This window comes from Panthera tigris, chromosome D2 (genome assembly GCF_018350195.1).
Source record: "Panthera tigris isolate Pti1 chromosome D2, P.tigris_Pti1_mat1.1, whole genome shotgun sequence".
Lineage (NCBI taxonomy): Eukaryota > Metazoa > Chordata > Mammalia > Carnivora > Felidae > Panthera > Panthera tigris.
The window spans coordinates 53,674,082-53,695,213 of record NC_056670.1 but is presented as its reverse complement, the minus strand read 5'-3'; the positions used below and the strand labels follow the sequence as shown (position 1 = coordinate 53,695,213).

Genomic DNA, 21,132 nt, shown 5'->3' with positions numbered 1-21,132 from the left:
CTTACTTGCAGTTTGGAGGTCATAAGACAAGCTATGTAGCTATATTCCAACTTTGGCCTATTAATTTAGGAAAACCAAAAACAGGTCAACTGAATCACAATATAACTGAAATACTATTTATAATTAATAGATGCAATTTTTAACATGGCTCACCAACAGGTTCAAAAGGCCACAAGCAGGAATTTCACACCTACAAGAGAACACATGTGATAATCCTCATAAAATAATATTATGAATATTCATGTGATTTGGGAATTGATTCAAGTTAAATGCCAAACTTGGGTCAGTTTGACTTTGCTAGTATCCTAAAATGATTTTTATGTTGCTTTATGTTAACAGGAAAAGCACTAAAATTGATCAGACCTTTAATAAATTTACTAGAAGAATAAAATAAAAAAAAAATACTTAATCTACAAATATCTTTCACTTATGAAGTTCATGTATCTCTGAAAAGCTGTAGGTGCAAAACATATGAAGTTAAATAAGGCAAAAAAATTATATATATAGTGACATTCTATTCTTGAAATGAGTTATAAAAATATATATACCATATATATATATATATATATAAATATATACACACAAAAATAATTATATGTGCTTCCATACAAAAAAAGAATTTTAAAAGGCCTAAAAATGTGAAGGGAAAGTGAAATGAAACATATCTTCCTATAATGATTTATGTTTTATAAAGAATGTAATCATGTGTAATTATTAAGGAAGAAAAAAGTTTGTAAATCAAACCTTTACTTTTTCTATATAGTTTCTTTATAATCTTATAGATGTCTTTCTACCAGAAAGAAAATTCTGGCCCAATAACATTCATACTCAAGAATACAGCAACTCCCTTCTGAATATCTGCTTTAAAAATATATATATACTATGAAATACTACTATTTTAATCTCCCAATAAATCTTACTATTTTGCCACATTCAAAAAGCAAGTAAGGAATGCTTAAAAAGCCCAAAGGAATGTATTTTTCCTTTGAATTTTTAGCATTGACTCGCTTTTGCAGGCACTTTTACACTGCAATTACTAGCTACCTTCATTTTCTACAGCCTGAATAGCATAAGGCCCTACCTTAAAACATGAAAGATGTGTCCTAACATTCTTCATGGCTTTACTGATATCTTCATTTTTGATTTCTGGCTCCAAACATATAATATCCATTCAAAAGGAGTACATGGTAAAGGGTCTCAAATATATTTTTATATTCATGTTTTACAGAGTTTAAAAGTCACGGCTGAGAAAACACGTTTTCAAGCAGGAACAGAGACACAAAGTTATAAATGTGCTGTTACCAATAAAGAAAATCATGCCCACCTTGAAAACGACAACTGCAGGGAAAAGGATAGCAAACTCAGACAAATGGGGAGTAAAGGACATACAGAGAAAGAGAGAAAGAGAAAGCAAAAAGGGAGAGGCAGAAACAGGTTCAATCACATGGGAGACACATATTTTGAGGGTGGACACATATTTTTCTTATTATGAAGAACAAAGACTTCATGACCCACCATACCTCCCAGAAAACAACCAACCATGAAAAAAGTACCAAAATACACAATAGTACCTACTCATCGCTGGAAAGGTCAAAAATTAAAAGGAGCAGCTAGCATCTGTAAAAAGCCAGACAAAGGACTAGAGAGGAGAGCAACTGCATTTCAACTCCACTCCCTCTTCCCATATGAAAAGTTGTTCTTTTCCTAACCACTCATCAAATTTTCACAGAATATATATGAAAAAGACAGAATATGACACCTTAGCTTTCCAAAATGAAAATAGCTGACTAAAAGTATACAACATATAAGTAAACAGATAATTATTCAACCAGTAATTTATTTAGAGACCTATCGCAGAATGTTTGCGTACATGAAGATAAAAGTATGCACATGCATATTTAAGGTAAACTACCATAAAGTCAAAAATACAAACCTTCAATAGCAAGACCACTGTTTTGCCTCTAGAGGGCGAACTTGGTCTTCTGGAAAACTCTAGACAAGAGAAGTTACTTTCAGACCTAACAAAAAGTTAAAATTTAAGATGTCGAGATAGCAAAGATTTCCAAACTTTCTTGGTTAACAGTGCTCTTAGTGTACCATTAATTTTTTCATGGCTCCCCCTAAACCAACAGAAATACTTAAATCATTCTAGGTATGTCTAACAATTTAATAAGGATTTATGTCCTAACACTTTGTAGCCATTTGAAAACACAATACACATAAATTAAAGGAAAAAAGGTTTTCATTCTTAAATAACCACAATTAATTACTAATTGGAAATGTATGCTTGTTGTGCACCGTATCATTTCACAAACTTTGAAATCAGATTGGACATGATCACGCTCATTTCCTGTTAAACACTGATTTTTGCCCAGTATCTGATTTTCATTACAGCAGTCTTAGAAAAACCAGATTCACAAAGATATGATGCCATTTAATGTTGAAATTGTGTATAATCTCAAGCTAACAGTCTGCACTGTATCCAACAGATGTAGAGTAATCACGGAGTCCTAAGCTGCAGCACATGGGGTGCTTGGGCTCACAGCTTGGAAAACACAAACTACAGTTTCAAGTCCCAGCAGCTATATAAACTAGTCAGTATTTTAACTGTAAATAAAATTAACTATAACAAATGTTTGTAAAGATCTAAAAATTATTTTCTTATATTACTTGGGAAACCAGTTTTTCTTTGAGCAATAAAAGGAATACTATTAAATCCTTAATGGAAGATATTTTTTCCAATTTGAATGATGATTATTGTCTTAATGTAATAATTTTTATACATACTGGTTGTGTTGAATCTGAAAGAGGAAACAGGAAATGTATTACGTACATACCGTCTGTCTGCAACTGATCCAGTCTCACTGCTTTCCAGCCTCACTGATCTCCTAATACTAATGAAACACTAGTTCAGGAGACAAATTAGATCTGAAATTCTTTTTTTTTTTTTTTTTTTTTTTAAGTAGGCTTCATGGCCAGCGTGAAGCCCAACACCAGGTTTGAACTTACCACCCTGAGGTCAAGACCTGAGCTGAGACCAAGAGTTGGATGCTTAAGTGACTGAGCCACCCAGAAGCCTGAGATCTGAAATTCTTAAGAACTTCAGAATACGGATATTAGTACAGCTATTAGAAGAACTGGCTACTAAATTACTAGAAATAGATTACACACCCACTTATTTCACAAAGTCCCTGGTTTAGGTAGAACACCAGAAAAGTGACCAAAGACAAAGTTCAACCTCAAAATCTACTCAGTTTTTGCTTTCTATGGTTTTATCAATTGACATCTCCCTATATCCATAAAATCTGTGCCACTGGCAAACACCACAATGTTCAATTAGAAGTCAGAATATGTGGTAAGAGTGCTTAGCTAAGAAGAAAAACAAAACAAAAAACCAAAAAGCTATCCAAGGAATAAGTAGGAAAAAAAAATCACTGTACCATAAAACATAACTGAAAATATGTGCATGTTTTGTAAAAAGATTTAAGGTTACTACAAATAGCCAAAAATCCTCAAATTTTATATGTAGGAAAATATGAATGAAAGTGTAATATGATTATCAAGAAAAAAATACTTGAAAAGCTAAGACAAACCACATGGCAATATTAGTACTTACCTGTTGAATGATTTTGGAAGTTTTCTGAAGATTCTCTCTGGGAGGGACTTTACCAAATAATTTCCAACCAGGAGCACTATGGACAACTGATTTGAGTTCCTTTGTCCTTTTTGGAAAAAGATTTCTGAAACAGAAAAAGTTACATGAATTGTGTTTTTTGTAACCAGGGTACTACTTAATGTTTTTTTTTTTTTTTAATTTTTTTTAATGTTTATTTTTGAGGGGGTGGGGGGAAAGGGCAGAGAGAGAGGGAGACACAGAATCTAAAGCAGGCTCCAGGCTCTGAGCTGTCAGCACACAGCCAAATGCAGGGCTCAAACTCCCTAACTGCAAGATCATGACCTGAGCTGATGTCACGCTTAACCAACTGAGTCACCCAGGCACCCTTTAATAATTTTTTTGAAGTATATTTATTCCCAAGACAAATACAAAATACTTTTAAATGAAAAAAATTTTTTTTTAAGATTTTCTATTTTTAAGTAATCTCTACATCCAATGCAGGGCTCAAACTCACAATCCTGAGATCTCTTGATTGCATGCTCGGTTGACTGAGCCAGCCAGGCACCCCAAATGAAATTACCATAAAACCTTGGATTGCAAGTAACTTGTTCTACAAGTGTTCCACAAGACATGCAAACATTTCTAATAAATTTTAACTTGATAAATGAGCGATGGCTTGCAACAGGAGTGGTATGTGACGTCGAATGTCACATGATCACCACTGAGCCAATGGTTCTTGCAATTCACATCAATATACAAGTGCTTTAGATTACAAGCATGTTTCCAGAATGAATTATGCTTGTAAACAAAGGTTTTACTGTATCTCTACTACTTACACTACTATTAGACTAATAAGCTGAATTAAGAATACCTGACTTATAAAGAAATATTAGAAAAATCATCAACAAAAATACTAGATAAACAAATTGGGAACTGTAGAAAATGACAACTTTAAATAAAATGGAAACATCTGCTTTGAGTCAACTACAAAGAATACTAGAATTGACTGTATGTGTACTTGACAATAAAAGTCAAGAATTTGAGAAAAAAAAAAAGTTAAAGAGAACCTGTAAACAGATTGTTGGGAAAATACTAATTATTTTCAGTAACAATTTGTTATTGTTGCAATAAAAGGTCATCTAATGATCCTCCACTGCTATAATACAGGTTTATATAAATTGTTTTCTTATGGCAGGTACGTACTAGAAAGCTTATTGCCAAAGAGTCAATATACAGCCAAGGAAGAAAGTGTATCTCTCACTTAAGTCTAAAGAAAACCTGCACAAGGATCAAATTTTTATCTATCTCCAGGTACTTACCAACCAAATTAAGTATATTTTGTACATGTAAGCAGGACTGATATTTAATATATGTATCCATCAATAAAGCATGACCAGGGCACCCTCAGAAAGGTACTGATGAATCCAACTGAATAGGAACCCTTTTTATAAGCTGTGATATAAATAGTCATTAAGAAAAATTTTAATTTACATACAGTAATAGTTAGATTATCTGAAGTCCTAAATAACTTGGTTTATGTACAAACCATCATATATGTTATTTAAAAAACAATATTGTAATAAGAAGTTTAGATTTTAAAGCATAATGTTAAAGCTATTCTTCAAGTTTAGAAAGGTAAAACTGAGCTCCTACAAAAGAATGTAGGGTAATTAATCCATAATAAGTTAAAGAGACACTCTCATTTTCTTGGGTGTGCCATGGAGGTGAACTGACAAAAATGTAGAGTAATTTCTACTTAGGGTACTCTGGAAGTTTCATCTCAGGGACAATATCGAGTGACTCAATTTTCCACTTAAGATCTAGGTTGGAGGGGTGTCTGGGTGGCTCAGACAGTTAAACATTTGACTTTGGCTCAAGTCATGATCTCATGGTTTGTGGGTTCGAGCCCAGCATTAGGCTCCACATTGACAGTGTGCAGCCTGCTTGGGATTCTCTCTGCCTCTCCTTCTGCTCCTCCCCCACTCATGCTTTTTTCTCTCAAAAATAAACGTAAAAAAAAATAAGATCTAGGTTGGAGGAGTGGTATATTTATAACATACAATTTCAAGCCTCAAAGGATGGCCTATTAATTTAAATATTTGATATCTTGGGGCACCTGGCTGGCTCAGTCGGTTAAGTGTCTGACTTCAACTCAGGTCATGATCTCACGGTCCATGAGTTCGAGCCCCGCATCGGGCTCTGTGCTGTCAGTTCAGAATCTGGAGCCTGCTTCGGATTCTGTATCTCCCTCTCTCTCTACCCCTCCCCCACTCACACTCTGTCTCTATCAAAAAACGAATAAATGTTAAAAAAAATTTTAAATATTTGACATCTCATGTGTAGTAACAGACTGAATTTGAATGAGCATTTCTCCTTCAAAATAAATGTGAAACTGTTAAGTGTTCTTGATAGAGGGCACTGAAGAGATGCTGCATGAGAAAGAGGCTCTCTTATGGTTTCCAGCTGCTGCAGAGTAGGTCAGTGCTATGGGTGTGAGGACATCCAGGAGAACTCTGCTCAGTCATGTGCCCAGAACATGTAGTCCCTCAGCAAACCTACGGCATCGACAAACTCAGCCTGAAAATGGCTTTCCCGCAGCTTTCTTAATGTGTAAACTAGCACCCCAAAGACTTCCTGGGGGCAGTGATATACCAATTCCCTTGGTAAGCCCCACACAACTCACCTGTACTCCCTGGCCGGTTCTCACCAAGCCATGCTATGCTCCCCCTACCAGCCCTTATGTGGCCTGCCTACACTCCAAAAGTTTGTCATACAGCCATGCTAAAGAACAGGAGAAAATCTTTGTCACCATGGTTTATGCAAAAAATTACTGAATATGACAAAGTCATTATACATAAAATAAAAACAGGGGAACCTGGGTGGCTTAGTTGTCTGACTGTTGATTTCTGATTCAGGTCATGATTTCAAGGTTCATGAGATCAAGTCCCGCGTCTGTGCTGTCAGCGCAGAGCCTGCTTGGGATTCTGTCTTCCTCTGTCTCCACTGCTCATGCTCTCCCCCTCTCTCAAAATAAATAAACATTTAAAAAAATAAATTGGCCTTAATCAAATTTAAAACAAATTTAAATTAGATTTGCACTTCAAAAGCATCACTGTTGCAAAATGGAGGAAGGGGAAGACCCAGAGGTCAGTACCTCCCCAAAGTAAAAACTGAGCTAGAAAGAGCAATTGTAATCAACTACTTTAGAACCTTATCAAACACTTGTAACAAACAGGGAAGTACATGAAGGAAGAGGGTGCTGATCTTTCCTAAGTGAACAGCATGGGTAAACCAACCACCTTCCTCAATTTCTCAGCCCCTCCCTCCCACAGTAATGAGGATTAGGAGCCCATCATTCTGAAGTGATTGACTGGTGTCAGGAGGAATAGCTGGGATCATGGCCTTCTAAAATATGGGGTCATGAATTTTGGTTGGACTGACAGAACCCTGAGGAACCAGCACAGACAGCTGTATCAGTTTCAATCATCTTGCAGTACCTTTTACTGGTGGTGTCCACTGGAACATTAAAACAGATTAAACTCTCTTTGTCCCTGTTTTTGAGCCAGATATTTAAGGAATACATCTTTGTCAGGCTACCAACTGACTGCAGACATAATAAGAACAGAAATTTGTGACCACACACAAAAAGGATTATACACTTAGCAAAATAGTTTAGAAATATCATAACTGGATGACTCTACCACTCAACAAGCAAAATCAGCAATCATTGAAGAGTAACAGATTTATAGAATTACATTACAATAATCAAAATGTCCAGCTCTCAACAAAAAATTACAATACACACAAAGAGAGAGCCATTTACAGAAAAGAGAGGATCTGGTAACAAACATACCAGAGAAAGTCCAGAAAGTGGAATTACTACTCAAAGATGTTAAATTAACTGTCTTAAATATACCCAAGAAGCTAAAGGAAACCACAAAGAAATGGGGGTGGGGTGGGGAATGTATGAACAAAATAAGAATATTAATAAGGAAAAATTATTATAAAAAAGAACCAAACAAATTCTGGAGCTGAAAATTTGTATAACTAAAATGAAAAGTTTCACAGTGGAGTTCAACATCAGATTATGGCAAACAGAAGAAAGAATGAACAAATGGGAAGGAAAGATAAGACAATTGAAATTATCCGGTGTTGGGGTGCTCGGGTGGCTTAGTCAGTTAAGCATTCAACTCTTGGTTTTGGTTCAGGTTGTGATCTCATGGTTCATGGGATTGAGCCCCGCATCCGGCTCCACACTGACAGCATGGAGCCTGCTTAGGATTCTCTCTCTCCCTTTCTCTCTGCTCCTCCTCTGCCCATGTGTGCTCACTCATGCTCTCTCTCTTTCAAAAATAAAAGAACTTAAAAAAGAAAAGAAGACAAGTCCCTGGGTGGCTCAGTCCATGATCTCATAGTTCTTGAGTTCAAGCCCTGCCTTGGGTGAGCTCAAGCCCCACTTCAGAGGAGCTTGAGCTCTGCTTCAGGTTCCATGGGATTCTCTCCCTTTCTCTCACTCTCCCTCTCTGTCCCTTGCTCACTTGTGCCCTCAAAAAAAAAAAAAAAAAAGAGAGAGAGAGAGAGAGAGAGAGAAAGAATAACAAAGAGCAGTCCCTGAGTAACCTATGGGACATTATCAAATGTAAACACATACACACATACCATAAGAGTCCCAGAAGGAGAAGAGAAAAACAGAGGGGCAGAAAAAACTGTTTAAGAAATAAAGGCTAAAAATGTCTCAAATATGATGAAAGACATGAATGTACACAACCAAGCTCAACAAACTTCAAGCAGAAAAAACTCAAGGAGATACACATTGAGACAAATTATAGTCGTACTGCTAAAACCCAAAGGTAAAGAGAAAATTTTAAAAGCACCAAGAGAGAAGCAGATAACACAAAGAAGGGATCTTCAATAAGATTAACAACTGATTTCTCATCAGAAACCCTGGGGGCCAAAAAGTAATGGGATAACATTTAAAATTCTAAAAGAAAAAAAAAGACAAAAAACTAGCAACCAAAAATTCTATGTGGCAAATCCATCATTCAAGAATGAAAGAGAAATGAAGACATTTCTAGATGAACAAAAGTTGAAGGAGCTCATTACCAACAGATTATATGCAAAAGGAAACTCTTCAGGCTGAAATGAAAAATAGCTAGAGAACAACCTGAAGCCATGAGAAGAAATACAAAGTATTTGTAAAATTAGCTACGTAGGTAAACGTCAAAGCCAGTATTATTGTATTTTTGGTTTATAACACTACTTTTTTTCCTATGTAATTCAAAAGGCAAATATATAAAACAGTATTTATAAATTTATGTTAATGGACACACAATGTAAATGTACTTTCTGACAATAGCAATATAAAGAAGGAAGGACACAGATGTAGTAGCAGTGTGTATGTATATTAATGAGACTAACTTGATATTATTGAAAATAAGTTGTTTTAAGTTTAAGATGTTATGTGTAATCCCTAAAGTTACCACTAAACTTAAAAATATACAGAAAAGGAAAAAAGGGAATCAAAATAGTCCACTACAAAAATTCAACTAAATGCCAAAAAGGGGTAACGGAGGAATTGATGAACAAAAACCATAAAAGACATACTGAAAACAAATAGCTAAATGGCAGATGTAAATCCTTCCTCACCAACAATTATTTTAAATCTAAGTCGATTAAACCCTCCAAAGGAGAGATATTGGCAGACTGAGTTAAAAACTATCCATATGTGTCTTAGAGACTACTTTTTATTTTTATTTTTTATTTATTTTTAAAAGACTATTTTTAAAACTGAAGTCCAGTTGACAGCAAGAGACTCACTTTACATTTAAAAAAAACACAAAGAAGTTGAAAATAAAAGAATTGAAAATTATATTGAAAGCACATAATAACCAAGAAAGGGCTGGACTGGCTACATTACTGTCAGGCAAAATGGTCATTAAGTCAAAAAAGGTTACTAGAGACAAAGGAGAATGTTATATGTTGAAAAAATACTTAATCCAGTAAGAAGATATAACCATTATTTTACTATTATTATTTTTAATGTTTATTAATTTTTGAGAGAGAGACACAGAGTATGAGCAGGGGAGGAGCAGAGAGAGGGAGACACAGAATCAGAAGTAAGTTTCAAGCTTCAGCCATCAGCACAAGAGCCCAATGCGGGGCTCGAACTCATAAACCTCGAGATCATGCCTGAGCTAAAGTCAGACGCTTAACTGACTGAGCCACCCAGGTGCCCCTATATTATTATTTTTTTATGTTTATTTTTCAGAGAAAGAGAGACAGCCAGACAGAGCATGAGTGGGGGAGGGGCAGAGAGAGAGGGAGACACAGAATCTGAAGCAGGCTCCAGGCTCTGAGCTGTCAGCACAGAGCCTAGGCAGAGCTTGAACTCATGAACCGCGAGATCATGACCTGAGCCAAAGTCGGACGCTTAACCAACTGAGCCATCCAGACACCCCAAGATATAACTATAACTATATATAACTATATATTCACCTAACAAGAGCCCTAAAATATGTGAAGCAAAAATTGACAACATTGAACAGAGAAATAGACAGTTCTAGAGTAATAACTGGATATATCAGTAGCCTACTTTCAATAATACATAAAACAAACCAGACAGATCAAAAAGGAAAAGACTAAAACATTATAAATCAATTAACCTAAAAGGCATACACAGCACACTCCACCCAAACAGTCAAATACACATTCTTCAAGGGCACATAGGACATCTTCTAGAATGAAATGTATGTTAACCCACAAGTCTTAATAAGCTTAAAAAGATTGAAATCGTGCAAAGTATCTTTTCCAACCACAATGAGACCAGAAATCAATAACAGAAAACAAACTGGAAAATTCCCAAATATGTGGGAATTAAACAAAACAGTCTTAAATGACTAGTAGGTCAAAGAAAATAAAATCACAAGGTTAATTAGAAAACACCTTGAGATGAACTGAAACAAACAACATACCCAAGCTTATGTGATACGGCTAAGGGAGAAATTTACAGTAAACACATACATTAAAAAAGAACCGGGGGCGCATGGGTGGCTCAGTTGGTTGAGCATCCAACTTCAGCTAAGGTCATGGTCTCACAGTTCGTGAGTTCAGGCTCAGTGTTGGGACTCTGTTCTGACAGCTCAGAGCCTGGAGCCTGCTTCAGATTCGGTGTCTCCCTCTCTCTCTGCCCCTAACCCACTCTCATTCTGTCTCTCTCAAAAATAAACATTTTTTAAAAAATTAACAAAACAAAAACAAAAACAACACACAGGGTTCCTGAGTGGCTCAGTCAGTTGAGTGTCCAACTTTTGATTTCGGCTCAGGTCATGATCCCAGGGTCATGAGATAGAGCCCCAAGTCCAGCTCCATGCTGAGCATGCAGCCTACTTAAGATTCTCCTTCTCTTGCCCTCCTAATCCTCCCCACCCAAAAATAAAAAAATAAAAAATAAAAAAAATTTAAAAAGAACCATCTCTTATCAATTACTTAACTACACTCATGAAGAAACCACAAAAAGAAGAGCAAATTAAACCCAAAGCTGGCATAAGGAAATAGATAATAAAGATTAAAGTGGGTATAAATGAAATAGAGAATAGAAAAGAGAAAAATTTTAAAAGCTCTTGTTGAAAAGACCAACAAATTGACAAACCTTTAGCTAGATGACTAAGGGAAAAAAAAGGCAAGATTCAAATCACTAAAAGCAGAAATAAAAGTGGGACATTACTACCAATAAAAAGGAGTATATGTGAATACCACAAACAATGGTCCATAGTCTAGTATGAGGAAGGAGCAAATCATAAACCACAATTAGCTACCAATCACACCCACTAAGAATGGCTATTATTTAAAAACAACAACAAAAAAGAAATAATAACAAGTTTAAAAGGATGTGAAAAAACTGGAACGGATGGACATGTAAAATGGTGCAACAGCTTGGAAAACACTGCTGGTAGGAATGTTTAGCAGTGCAGCCATTTTGGAAACCAATTTGGCAGTTTCTTTTATAAGTAAAACATAAAGTTACCATACAACCCAACAATTCTACTTCTAGATGTATACCCAAGATAAATGAAACACAGGTCCAAACAAAGGCTTGCCCAGATATGTTAATAGCAGTATTATTCCTAATAGCCAAAATGTGAAGACAAGCTAAATATCCAGCAACTACTAAATGTATAAAACAAAATGTGTACATTCATGCAATGAAATACTATTCAGCAATAAAAAGGAATGAGACAATTGATACACGCTACAACATGGATGAACTAAAAAACATGCTCAATGAAAGAAGTCAGATGTATCAGACCACATGTATAGTTCTATTTATATGAACTTTGCAAAAAAGGCTACTCTATAGGGACAAAGTAGATTAGTGGTTGCCTGGGGGTGGGAATAGGAATTGACTGTAAATGGATACAAAGGATCTCTGGTGTGATAGAAATGCTCTGCAACTAGATTTTGCTGATGGCTGTACAACTATATAAATTTAATAACACTGAATTGTACTCTTATGAGTGAATTTTATGGTATGTAAACTATACCTCAACAAAGCTGTTAATTAAAAGACTATTTAACTAACAATCAAATATAGAGGACTAATACTGCCAAAAGTTGGTCTTGTGTCAGGTTTAGTAAAACAGACAAATTTATGCAAAAAACAGATTTACGCGAAAAAGAATAGAAATAAATAAATTAGGAGTAATGAGAAGATGCAGCAAAATTTTTAAAGGGAAGGAAATTTGTAAACAACTCCTTGCCAATAATTGAGAACATTTCTCAAAATGGACAGAATTATGCAAAAATATAACTTATCAAAACAGACTTGGGAGAAAGAGAAAATATCAATAGTTTCAAATTCACTCAAAAAACTGAAAAGTTAAAATTTCTCCCCCCAAAAATCAGGCATGGAAGTTTTACATGAGAGTTCTACCAAATTTTCAGGATACAGATTATACCAATATTGTATAAACTGCGTTAGAGACTTGAAAGAGAGAAAAATCCTTAATCATATAGGTAAGGCCAATATGAAATCAGTAACAAAACCAGGCAAGAACAGCTTAAGAGAGTAAAATAACAGACCAATCTAACTCATGAACATAGAGGAAAAATCCTAAACAAAATATTAGCAAACTAAGGGGCGCCTCACTGGCTCAGTCAGTTGAGTGTGTCTAGCTTGTGATTTTGGCTCAGATCATGATCTCACAGTTAATGAGTTCGAGACCCGCAGGGCCTGCCAGCCTGTCAGTGCAGAGCCTGCTTGGGATTCTCTATCTCCCCTTCTCTCTGCCTCTTTCCCACTCACACGCTCTTTCATCAATAAATAAACATTTAAAAACAATGCTAAGTTTAAAACAAACAAACAAACAAACAAACAAGGGGCATCTGGTGGCTCAGTCAGTCAATCGTCCAACTCTTGATTTCAGCTCAGGTCATGATCTTGCAGTTCTGGGAGACCCAGCTCTGTCAGCACAGAGCCTCCTTGAGATTCTCTCTCTCCCTCTCTCTCGGCCCCTCCCCTGCTCGTGCTCTCTCAGTCTCTCTTTCTTTCTCTCTCAAAATAAATAAACAAAAAGTAAAAGTAAAAAAGCAACAAAAAAGCAAGATGCAGAAGAGTATAGGCAGTATACCATTTTTCTGAAGCTAAAAATCTATATAGTAAAATAATAAGAAAAATGTTGTGGCAAAAACTGTTGCTTATATTGCCAAATGAGTTCAGGTTAGTTGTTACCTCTTAGAGGTGAACAGGATAGTAAGACAGTCATAGGAATATTTTCAACAGTATTGATAATGTTCTATTTCTGAGACTGGGCAAAGGGTTCACCAATGTACACTGGGCATCATAATTCATGCATCTGTTACATATTTTCTTCCATATATGTCAAAAAAATACTAGTTTTTATTAAGTTATGTAAACCTAATATCTTGATTGGAACTCCCTGGTAACTGGAGACTGCTAACTAAAACAGTTAAAAGACTGCATGTTCTGAATCTACCATTTGGGGAGCTATAAAACTAGCCTTTTCCTGCATGGTGTTGGGCATCCACTTTTTCCATAAACTTAGGTACACTTATTTGGGATGAAGCTGATAAACATTTCAGATTTTAAGTACTCCTCTTTCTTTTAGTTTCTTTTTATGTTTATTTATTTTTGAGAGAGAGCGCGTGAACAGGAGAGGAGCAGAGAGATAGGGAGACACAGGATCCAAAGCAGGCTCCAGGCTCTGAGCTGTAAGCACAGAGCCCAATGCGGGGCTTGAACTCACAAACTGCGAGATCATGACCTGAGCTAAAGTCGGACACTTAACCAACTGAGCCACCCAGGTACCCCAGTACTTGTCTTAAGGTCAATGCACGTATATATATAATTTTGTCTCAATCATTAGACTGACATAGTTACTGGATCACAAGACTTCATGCTAACAATTAGCTCTTGTGGGGGGAAAGAAGTATACAATGAACAACAAATTTTGTTTGTTCTTTTACAACTACCACCAACTCTAATCACTGTCCAGTGTCAAGTGTCAGATCTTTCTTTCACTACAATCTTGTTTCAAATCTAAAAACCCATAAATCGCTTCTCTCCTCACAATGCATAAACAAGGTAGCTTTATGAAGGGAAAAAAAAAAAACAGCATTTCATTCTCTATACTAGAAATGCAGAATTACATTTATAATTAAAGCAGGCTAACATAAAATAGAAGGGGTTGTGCATTTTTTCAAATGCAGTAAAAAATAGCTTCAAATAATGTGATCTGGCTGAGAATGCAGACAGAGCAACAGAATGAGGAGACCACAACCTCACGTGAAGATGTAGCTCTACCAAAGGAGGGTAATAACCACAGACCAGAAAATTCTCCAAGCGCAGAGATTTACAGAGAGCCCTTGGGGGTGGTCATGTCTCTATACTTGTACCTACGATTAATGTATCGTAATCACTACCAAACACATTCTCATATGAAAAACTAGTCTATACATACTAATATTATGCATTAGAACTCTGTAACTCTTTATAAATCACGGCCAAAATGCCAAATATACATGAATCTTTCTGTAAAGACCATTAGAAAGTATCCTGCATCACAAAAAAATCTGTTAAGATGTGTTGTGTGTTTACATGTGAAATTAATTTACAAGGATATTTTAGACTTCCAAAATTAAAGTCAAGGAATATTAAATTCTTAAACAACAGTAGGCCTTTCTATGGATGTAGTTTCTGAAGAATCTTGATATGACTGGAAAAGATAAAAAAGGAAAAAAGCAAAATAAATTTATAGCCTCCACAACAGAAAGCCTGGCTTAATATATATTCTGGTATAATATTACAATGAAAGTAAGTTCAGCATGAAGTTTAAATTTTCATTAAATCATAAAAACAAATCAAAGTTTACATATCCAATAAACACTGGTTACTATAAGAAATTTCTGTAAAAGAAAGATGAGCCAACAGGTATCCAATTGCTAAGAAAGGCCACCAGATAATGTTCCACATTAATTTCTTATGCCACTAAGAAATTTTGGATTAGGTTTTCAGGTTATCCCCTGCTACAAAAACTGTAAATAAAAGGCATACATTTGCAATGAAAAGTAATTTTAAGAAACTGTTACAAATACATGAAATTGTATTAAAACATTACAGATCAGGGGCGCCTGGGTGGCTCAGTCGGTTAAGTGGCCGACTTCAGCTCAGGTCATGATCTCATGGTCCCGGAGCTCAAGCCCCGCGTTGGGCTCTGTGCTGACAGCTCAGAGCCTGGAGCCTGTTTCAGATTCTGTGTCTCCCTCTCTCTGACCCTCCCCCGTTCATGCTCTGTCTCTCTCTGTCTCAAAAAAATAAAATAAACGTTTAAAAAAAACAACAACACATTACAGATCAAATGGGCTCTACTGGTTAGTCTAGGAAAAGAATACCACTTTATTAAATCCTAAGGGAAAACATAATGAAAAGGTACATTAATAGTCCAAATAATATGTCATATGCTGTCATTCTTCTTATGCCCCATCCATAGTCCCCCAATCCACTACTAGGGGACTGGTGAAGTTGAGGTCTCAATGCATACAAATGTGTGGGACTACGTTCCTCCTCACCACCTTTTCAAACTAAACACACACACACACACGCGCGCGCGCGCGCACAGTTCCCTGTTTTCCTATCCCCCAACATATTCAAATTTCTTAAATTAAAATCAATACTAAAGATTCTTAGCAAAACAAACCAAATGTGTTCAAGTACACACACATACGCAAAAAAAAAAGAGGACAATTCTCCTCTCTGGATTCCAGAGATAGAGGTTGACTGTATGAATGATATTTATATGGCAGTGTTGGGAGGAAAAGGTCACTCCTATTTTGTATTCTTCATGTTTCAGGGGAGAGATGGAAGGGGAGGGACACTCCTGGCTTCTTTCTGCCCCCTTATGTAACTCTCCACCTGCAGGGTTAAATTTTGGTGAAAGACATTGCTAACAGCAAAGATAGTTTGTTCTGCTTTCCTAACATGACGTTAAGTTTCCTCTGTAGCTTCCTGCCTCTGACCCTCAAAGGAAAGGCCTGCAGTGCTAGTGACCTCTCTGCCTCTGACCCTCAAAGGAAAGGCCTGCAGTGCTAGTGACCAGCTGGAGTATTCCATCAGGTGAAGTATTAGGCACACTGCAGCCAAAGACACGTCGTTGTTCAGTACAAATTACATCAGCATAAAGCTGATGTTTTTAGGTCCCATTTGTCTGTGTCCTGTGTTTTCTTTTTCCTACTGATTCCAAACTCAGACAGTATGATAAAGAGATGCTATTTACTGGTTCTCCCCAAATTCTGACAGTCAAGTTTTTATAATCTGAAAGTATCTTATTGCTTCAGACATACTAGAAATATCACGTGTTATTCAGATACACTAGAAAACTATGTGTTTTCTGTTTGGGGTGGGTTTTTTGTTTTTTGTTTTTTGTTTTTTTTTTTTCAGTCTGTGACATCTTATCCCCAATCAACACTATGTTCACACACACAACTGTCTACACACACACACACACACACACACACACAGAGACACAAACACACTATTTTCCATTCTCTCCTCTAAATTTGTGCCTGCTCTTTTTAGCAAAAAGAAAATGAGAAAATCTGTTTCATCAGTTAAGAAATAGTACCAGTTGAGAAATAGCAGTTCAGGGTTTCCATATCGCTGAAAACATAAAAAAGAAAGAGACACACCAAGAAAAAAACTGATGTGGGTTTTAGAAGAGAAAGAGAAAAAAAGGTCTGCTCTTCTCTCTCCATGGCTTTCATAATAAAGGTTGGTGAATGACTCCTGTGTATTAATACTTATTAATATTTGCTTCACATACCTGTGTATTTCATGTTTCCAAGATTTCTTTTATCACATAAAAAGAATAACATATGATAACACAATCAGACTCCTTGCCTGCTACACCTTATTAAAGGATAAAGCTAGCCTTTTTAAGGGGCAAAACTTACACCACGATTTCTAAAGTAGCAAAATCTTCAGGGCTTCAGTCTTCAAGAACTGCCAAACCCACTTATATACCCAAGACAAAACCATGTAAATCCCACAGCTTCTGGGACGATGGAATTTGACACTATAGAAAACTGAGAACACCTAAGTCCTCGATCTTCTTATTGCCCACAATGTCAGCTCCAGGAAAAAAAAAAAGTGACTGTTTTGCCTAACACTTACATCTATAGGACTATTTTAATTTTTTAGATTAAATTCTAATCATCACTTAAATGGAATTGTACATAAAAAGGGGTTAGAGTGCTTTTCCAAACAGGAATCCAACTTTAATCAAAAGAATAAAATCTGTTAAAAAAATAAAAAGAAAACAACAACAAGAGCAACAACAACTAGAAATCCTGACCTTATATTCCAACTCTGTCTCAGTAGAAGCTAGACTGTTGAAAACACATCAACTTCCTGGACTTTGTACTTAACTTTCCCTGAAGCATAATAAAAGGCCAAAAAGAAAACATTATCTAGTGATCATGGAATGCCACAGTTGACTGCATAATTAATTCAAAGAAGAAGTAGTACTGTCTCTTTAAAATTCAGTGCTTTGGCTACCCTTGAGTATTTTGGATTAAAGATCTGGCATGAAGATTACTTACATTCTTTCCAAACCTCAATCATTTTTCACTTGAAAAAGACTTTCAGCTGACTATATGCAAAAAAAAAAAAGTACTTTTTCTGCCAGATAACTAAGGCTTTTTTTAATTCCAAGAATTTTCTTTTTCAGGCTGTTTCTGGATATTGTCTTTGTTATTACAAATTGTATAAATCAAAAAATACAGAATTTTTATTTAATATACACTGCTAGACTAACCTACATATTTTCAGAGATCAGAACGATCAAAAAAAGAAAAGAATTCACTATTATTTACTCTGTCAAAAAAAAAAAAAAATCCCACACAGAATTTTAAGGCTGAAAGTGAAGATTATAATTTTTTTTTTTTAAGTATTTTAGAGCTGTTAGGGACTTTAGAGAGTAAGTAGGTCAAAAGTTCTTCATCACAATGACCCTACATGAATGAGTTAGAGGAGGTCCACAAGTCTTCTTAGTATGCATAATTTGTTTTTTATTGTTTTTTTTTTTTTTTTAAGTTTCTTTTGAGAGAGAGAGAGAGAGAGAGAGCAGGGGAGGGGCAGAGAGATAGGGGGAGAATTCCAAGCAGCTCTGTCATTGCAGAGCCCGACATGGGGCGTGATCTCACAAACCATGACATCAAGACCTGAGCCAAAATCAAGAGTTGGGTGCTTAACCAAATGAGCCACCCAGGTGCCCCTCTGTGTATAACCTGAAGTAAACGATGTGCTTATGTAAATTTTTCTTGGGTAGCTAGCTGTCTACAGCTGTCATCAAATTACCCAAGGATTCAATGTGCTACCCTACCACCCCAGGAAAACCAACAAAATCACTCGCCAAAGTCACATCACTAGAGACCTGTAAGAGCTTCACAACCATCCCTATTCTCTTCCATTCTAGACCTTGCAAAAATGTTTCTTGTTATTCATTTAAAGTTCAAAAACATAAACTATTTTTATTCTTTCTTCTGTGTTCATGTCAGCAAGTCACCTTATTGTAGGTCTTATTTCTTTTCTTTTTTTAAATATCTTATTTATTTCTTTGTAAGTAATCTCTACACCCAATGTGGGGCTTGAACTTATGACCCCAAGATCAAAAGTCGCATGCTCTACCAACTGAGCCAGCCAGGTGTTCCTATCTTATATCTTAAAGTATGTAAGTTTTGGGCAATATTTTACTAATAGAAATCTTTTTATTCTTTTGCTGCAGGAAGAGAGCAAAACAGAATAGAATTAAAGGGAAAGAAAAACTTATAAAAATATTTTTTGTTTTGTGTTACATACTAATTACACTATGTATCAAATGCTTCATGAGGAACATCTTCATCGCTCTATTCCCCATGTAGTACCCTAAGACATTCAGAGGGAAGATAGAAACCACCAGAAGAAGAGAAAGAGTACAGAAAAGAAGTTTTAGAACAAGAACATGAGTAACAAGGAACAACATCAGCAAAACATGAACAAAGTACTGCAATCACCAGGAGGTAAGCTATTTTTCTAAAATGGGAAAGAAAGGCAAGATAACCACTGATGATGATGAATAAAAATCCACATTTGTGGATACTTTTCCATTTATACCTCTTGCATAAACAAAAAAGAAATTATGTTGGTTTTTTAAATTTATAATAAAGGTAAAATATATATACTTAACCTTCAATAATGGATACAGGGTTTCTTTTTGGGGTGATAAAAATGTTCAAAACTAATTGTGATGATGGTTGCACAATTCTGTGAATATACTAAAAACCACTGAATTGTACAATTTTTTTAATGTTTATTTTTGAGAGAGATAGAGAGATAGCAGGGGAGGGGTAGAGAGAGAGGGAGACAGAGAATCCCAAGCAGAGTCTGCAGCTGTCCAGTGCAGAGCCTGATGTGGGGCTCAAACCCACAAACTGTGAGATCATGACCTGAGCTGAAACCAAGAGTCGGACGCTTAACTGACTGAGCCACCCAGGCGCCCCTGAATTGTACACTTTAAATGGATCGGTTATATAGCATGTCAATGATACCTCAATAAAGTGTTAAGTAAAAAAAAAAAAAAAAAAAAAAGTGACAATATTCAGAAATAAGAGCAAAAGAAGAGTTTATCCCAAGAAAGACTCAATACTGTAAAGTCAATCAGTGTAATCTACCATATTAGCCATCTAAAGAAGAAACACCTTATGATCATATCAAATGATACATTTGACAATATCCTAAGTCCAATCTTGATTAAAAACAAAAATACACAGAAAATCAGAAATAGAATGGAAGTTCCTTAGCCTGGTTAAGGGTACCTTTAAATACACACACATAAACCCGACAGCTAACATCATACTTAACTGTGAAAGATCAAATGTTTTGTATATTAGAATAATATAAAGACGCCTGCTGTCATCACTCTCATTCAAAATTATACTGAAAGTCCTAGCCAGTGCAGTAACATAAGAAAAAAAGAAGTCTTATAGATTAGAAAGGAGAAAAAAAAAAGCTTCCCTATTTGTACAAAACATTATTGTGTACCTAAACAATCCCATGGAATCCATAAAAAAAGCTCCTAGAATAAATACATTTAGCTTGGTTATAGAATGTAAGGCAAACATCAATCATATTTTTATACATTAGCAATGAATAATTGGAAACTAATATTTTAAGAAGTATATCATCTATAATATCTCCAATATTAAGTATTTACATATAAATCTAACAAAACATGAGCAGGATGTGTATGCTGAGAACTATAAAACACTGATGGGGTAAATCAAAAAAGACCAAAATAAATGGAGAGAGCTGCTGTATTCAACAAATGGAAAATTCAATTTGGCAAAAATGTCAATTCTTCCCCAAGTTAATTAGTAAGGATTATCTGTAAGATACAGACAATTCTAAAATTGATATGGAAAGGTAAAGGAAGTAAAAGAGCCAAAAAATACTTGAAAATTAGAATACCTCATTAGAATACAATCTTTCTGATGTTATCACTGTATTAGACTGTGAGCTCTGTGTTCATCACTGTATCCCAAGTGCTGTGTTTACACACATGAAAGTCTGCAAATCTGAGTGGCTACAGAGAACTATTTGTAGTTATCTTAGTTCACTTGGGGTACTATAACAAAATACTACAAAGTTGGTGGCTTACAAACAACAGAAGCTTATTTCCTACATTTCTGCAGCTGGAAAGTCAAAGATCAAGGCACTGGCAGATTCAGCGTCTGGTGAAGGTCTCCCTCCAGTTCATAGACTACTACTGTCTTTTGCCTCTGTCCTCACAGGGTGAAAGGGGTGAGAAAGCTCTCTGGGAGCTCTTTCATAAGGACATTAATCATTGGGGCTCCACTCTCAAGACTTAAGCACCTCCCAAAGTCCCCAACTCCAAATGCTATCACACTGGGGATTAGGTTTCAAAATATGATGGGGGAGTAGAGGACAAACATTCAGTCTATAGCAT

General features: G+C 35.8%; 1 protein-coding gene across 5 annotated transcripts in view; it reads right to left on the bottom strand.

The window, feature by feature from the left end:
• Positions 1–21,132, bottom strand: part of TBC1D12 (TBC1 domain family member 12) — a 98,232-nt gene that overhangs the window by 61,283 nt on the left and 15,817 nt on the right. For 2 of the 5 annotated variants that reach the window (XM_042960216.1, XM_042960215.1), the window contains exons 2-3: positions 3,617–3,740; positions 154–190 (exon numbers count right to left, since the gene is read on the bottom strand). The exons of 1 other annotated variant lie outside the window; for it this stretch is intronic. Coding sequence is in view for 1 of the 4 variants with exons in the window: in XM_042960214.1 (XP_042816148.1) it covers positions 3,617–3,740 (124 nt within the window). In the remaining 3 variants the exon portion in view is untranslated. The remainder of the gene's footprint in view (positions 1–153; positions 191–3,616; positions 3,741–21,132) is intronic. 2 more of the 5 variants (XR_006209017.1, XM_042960214.1) reach the window with 1 other exon arrangement.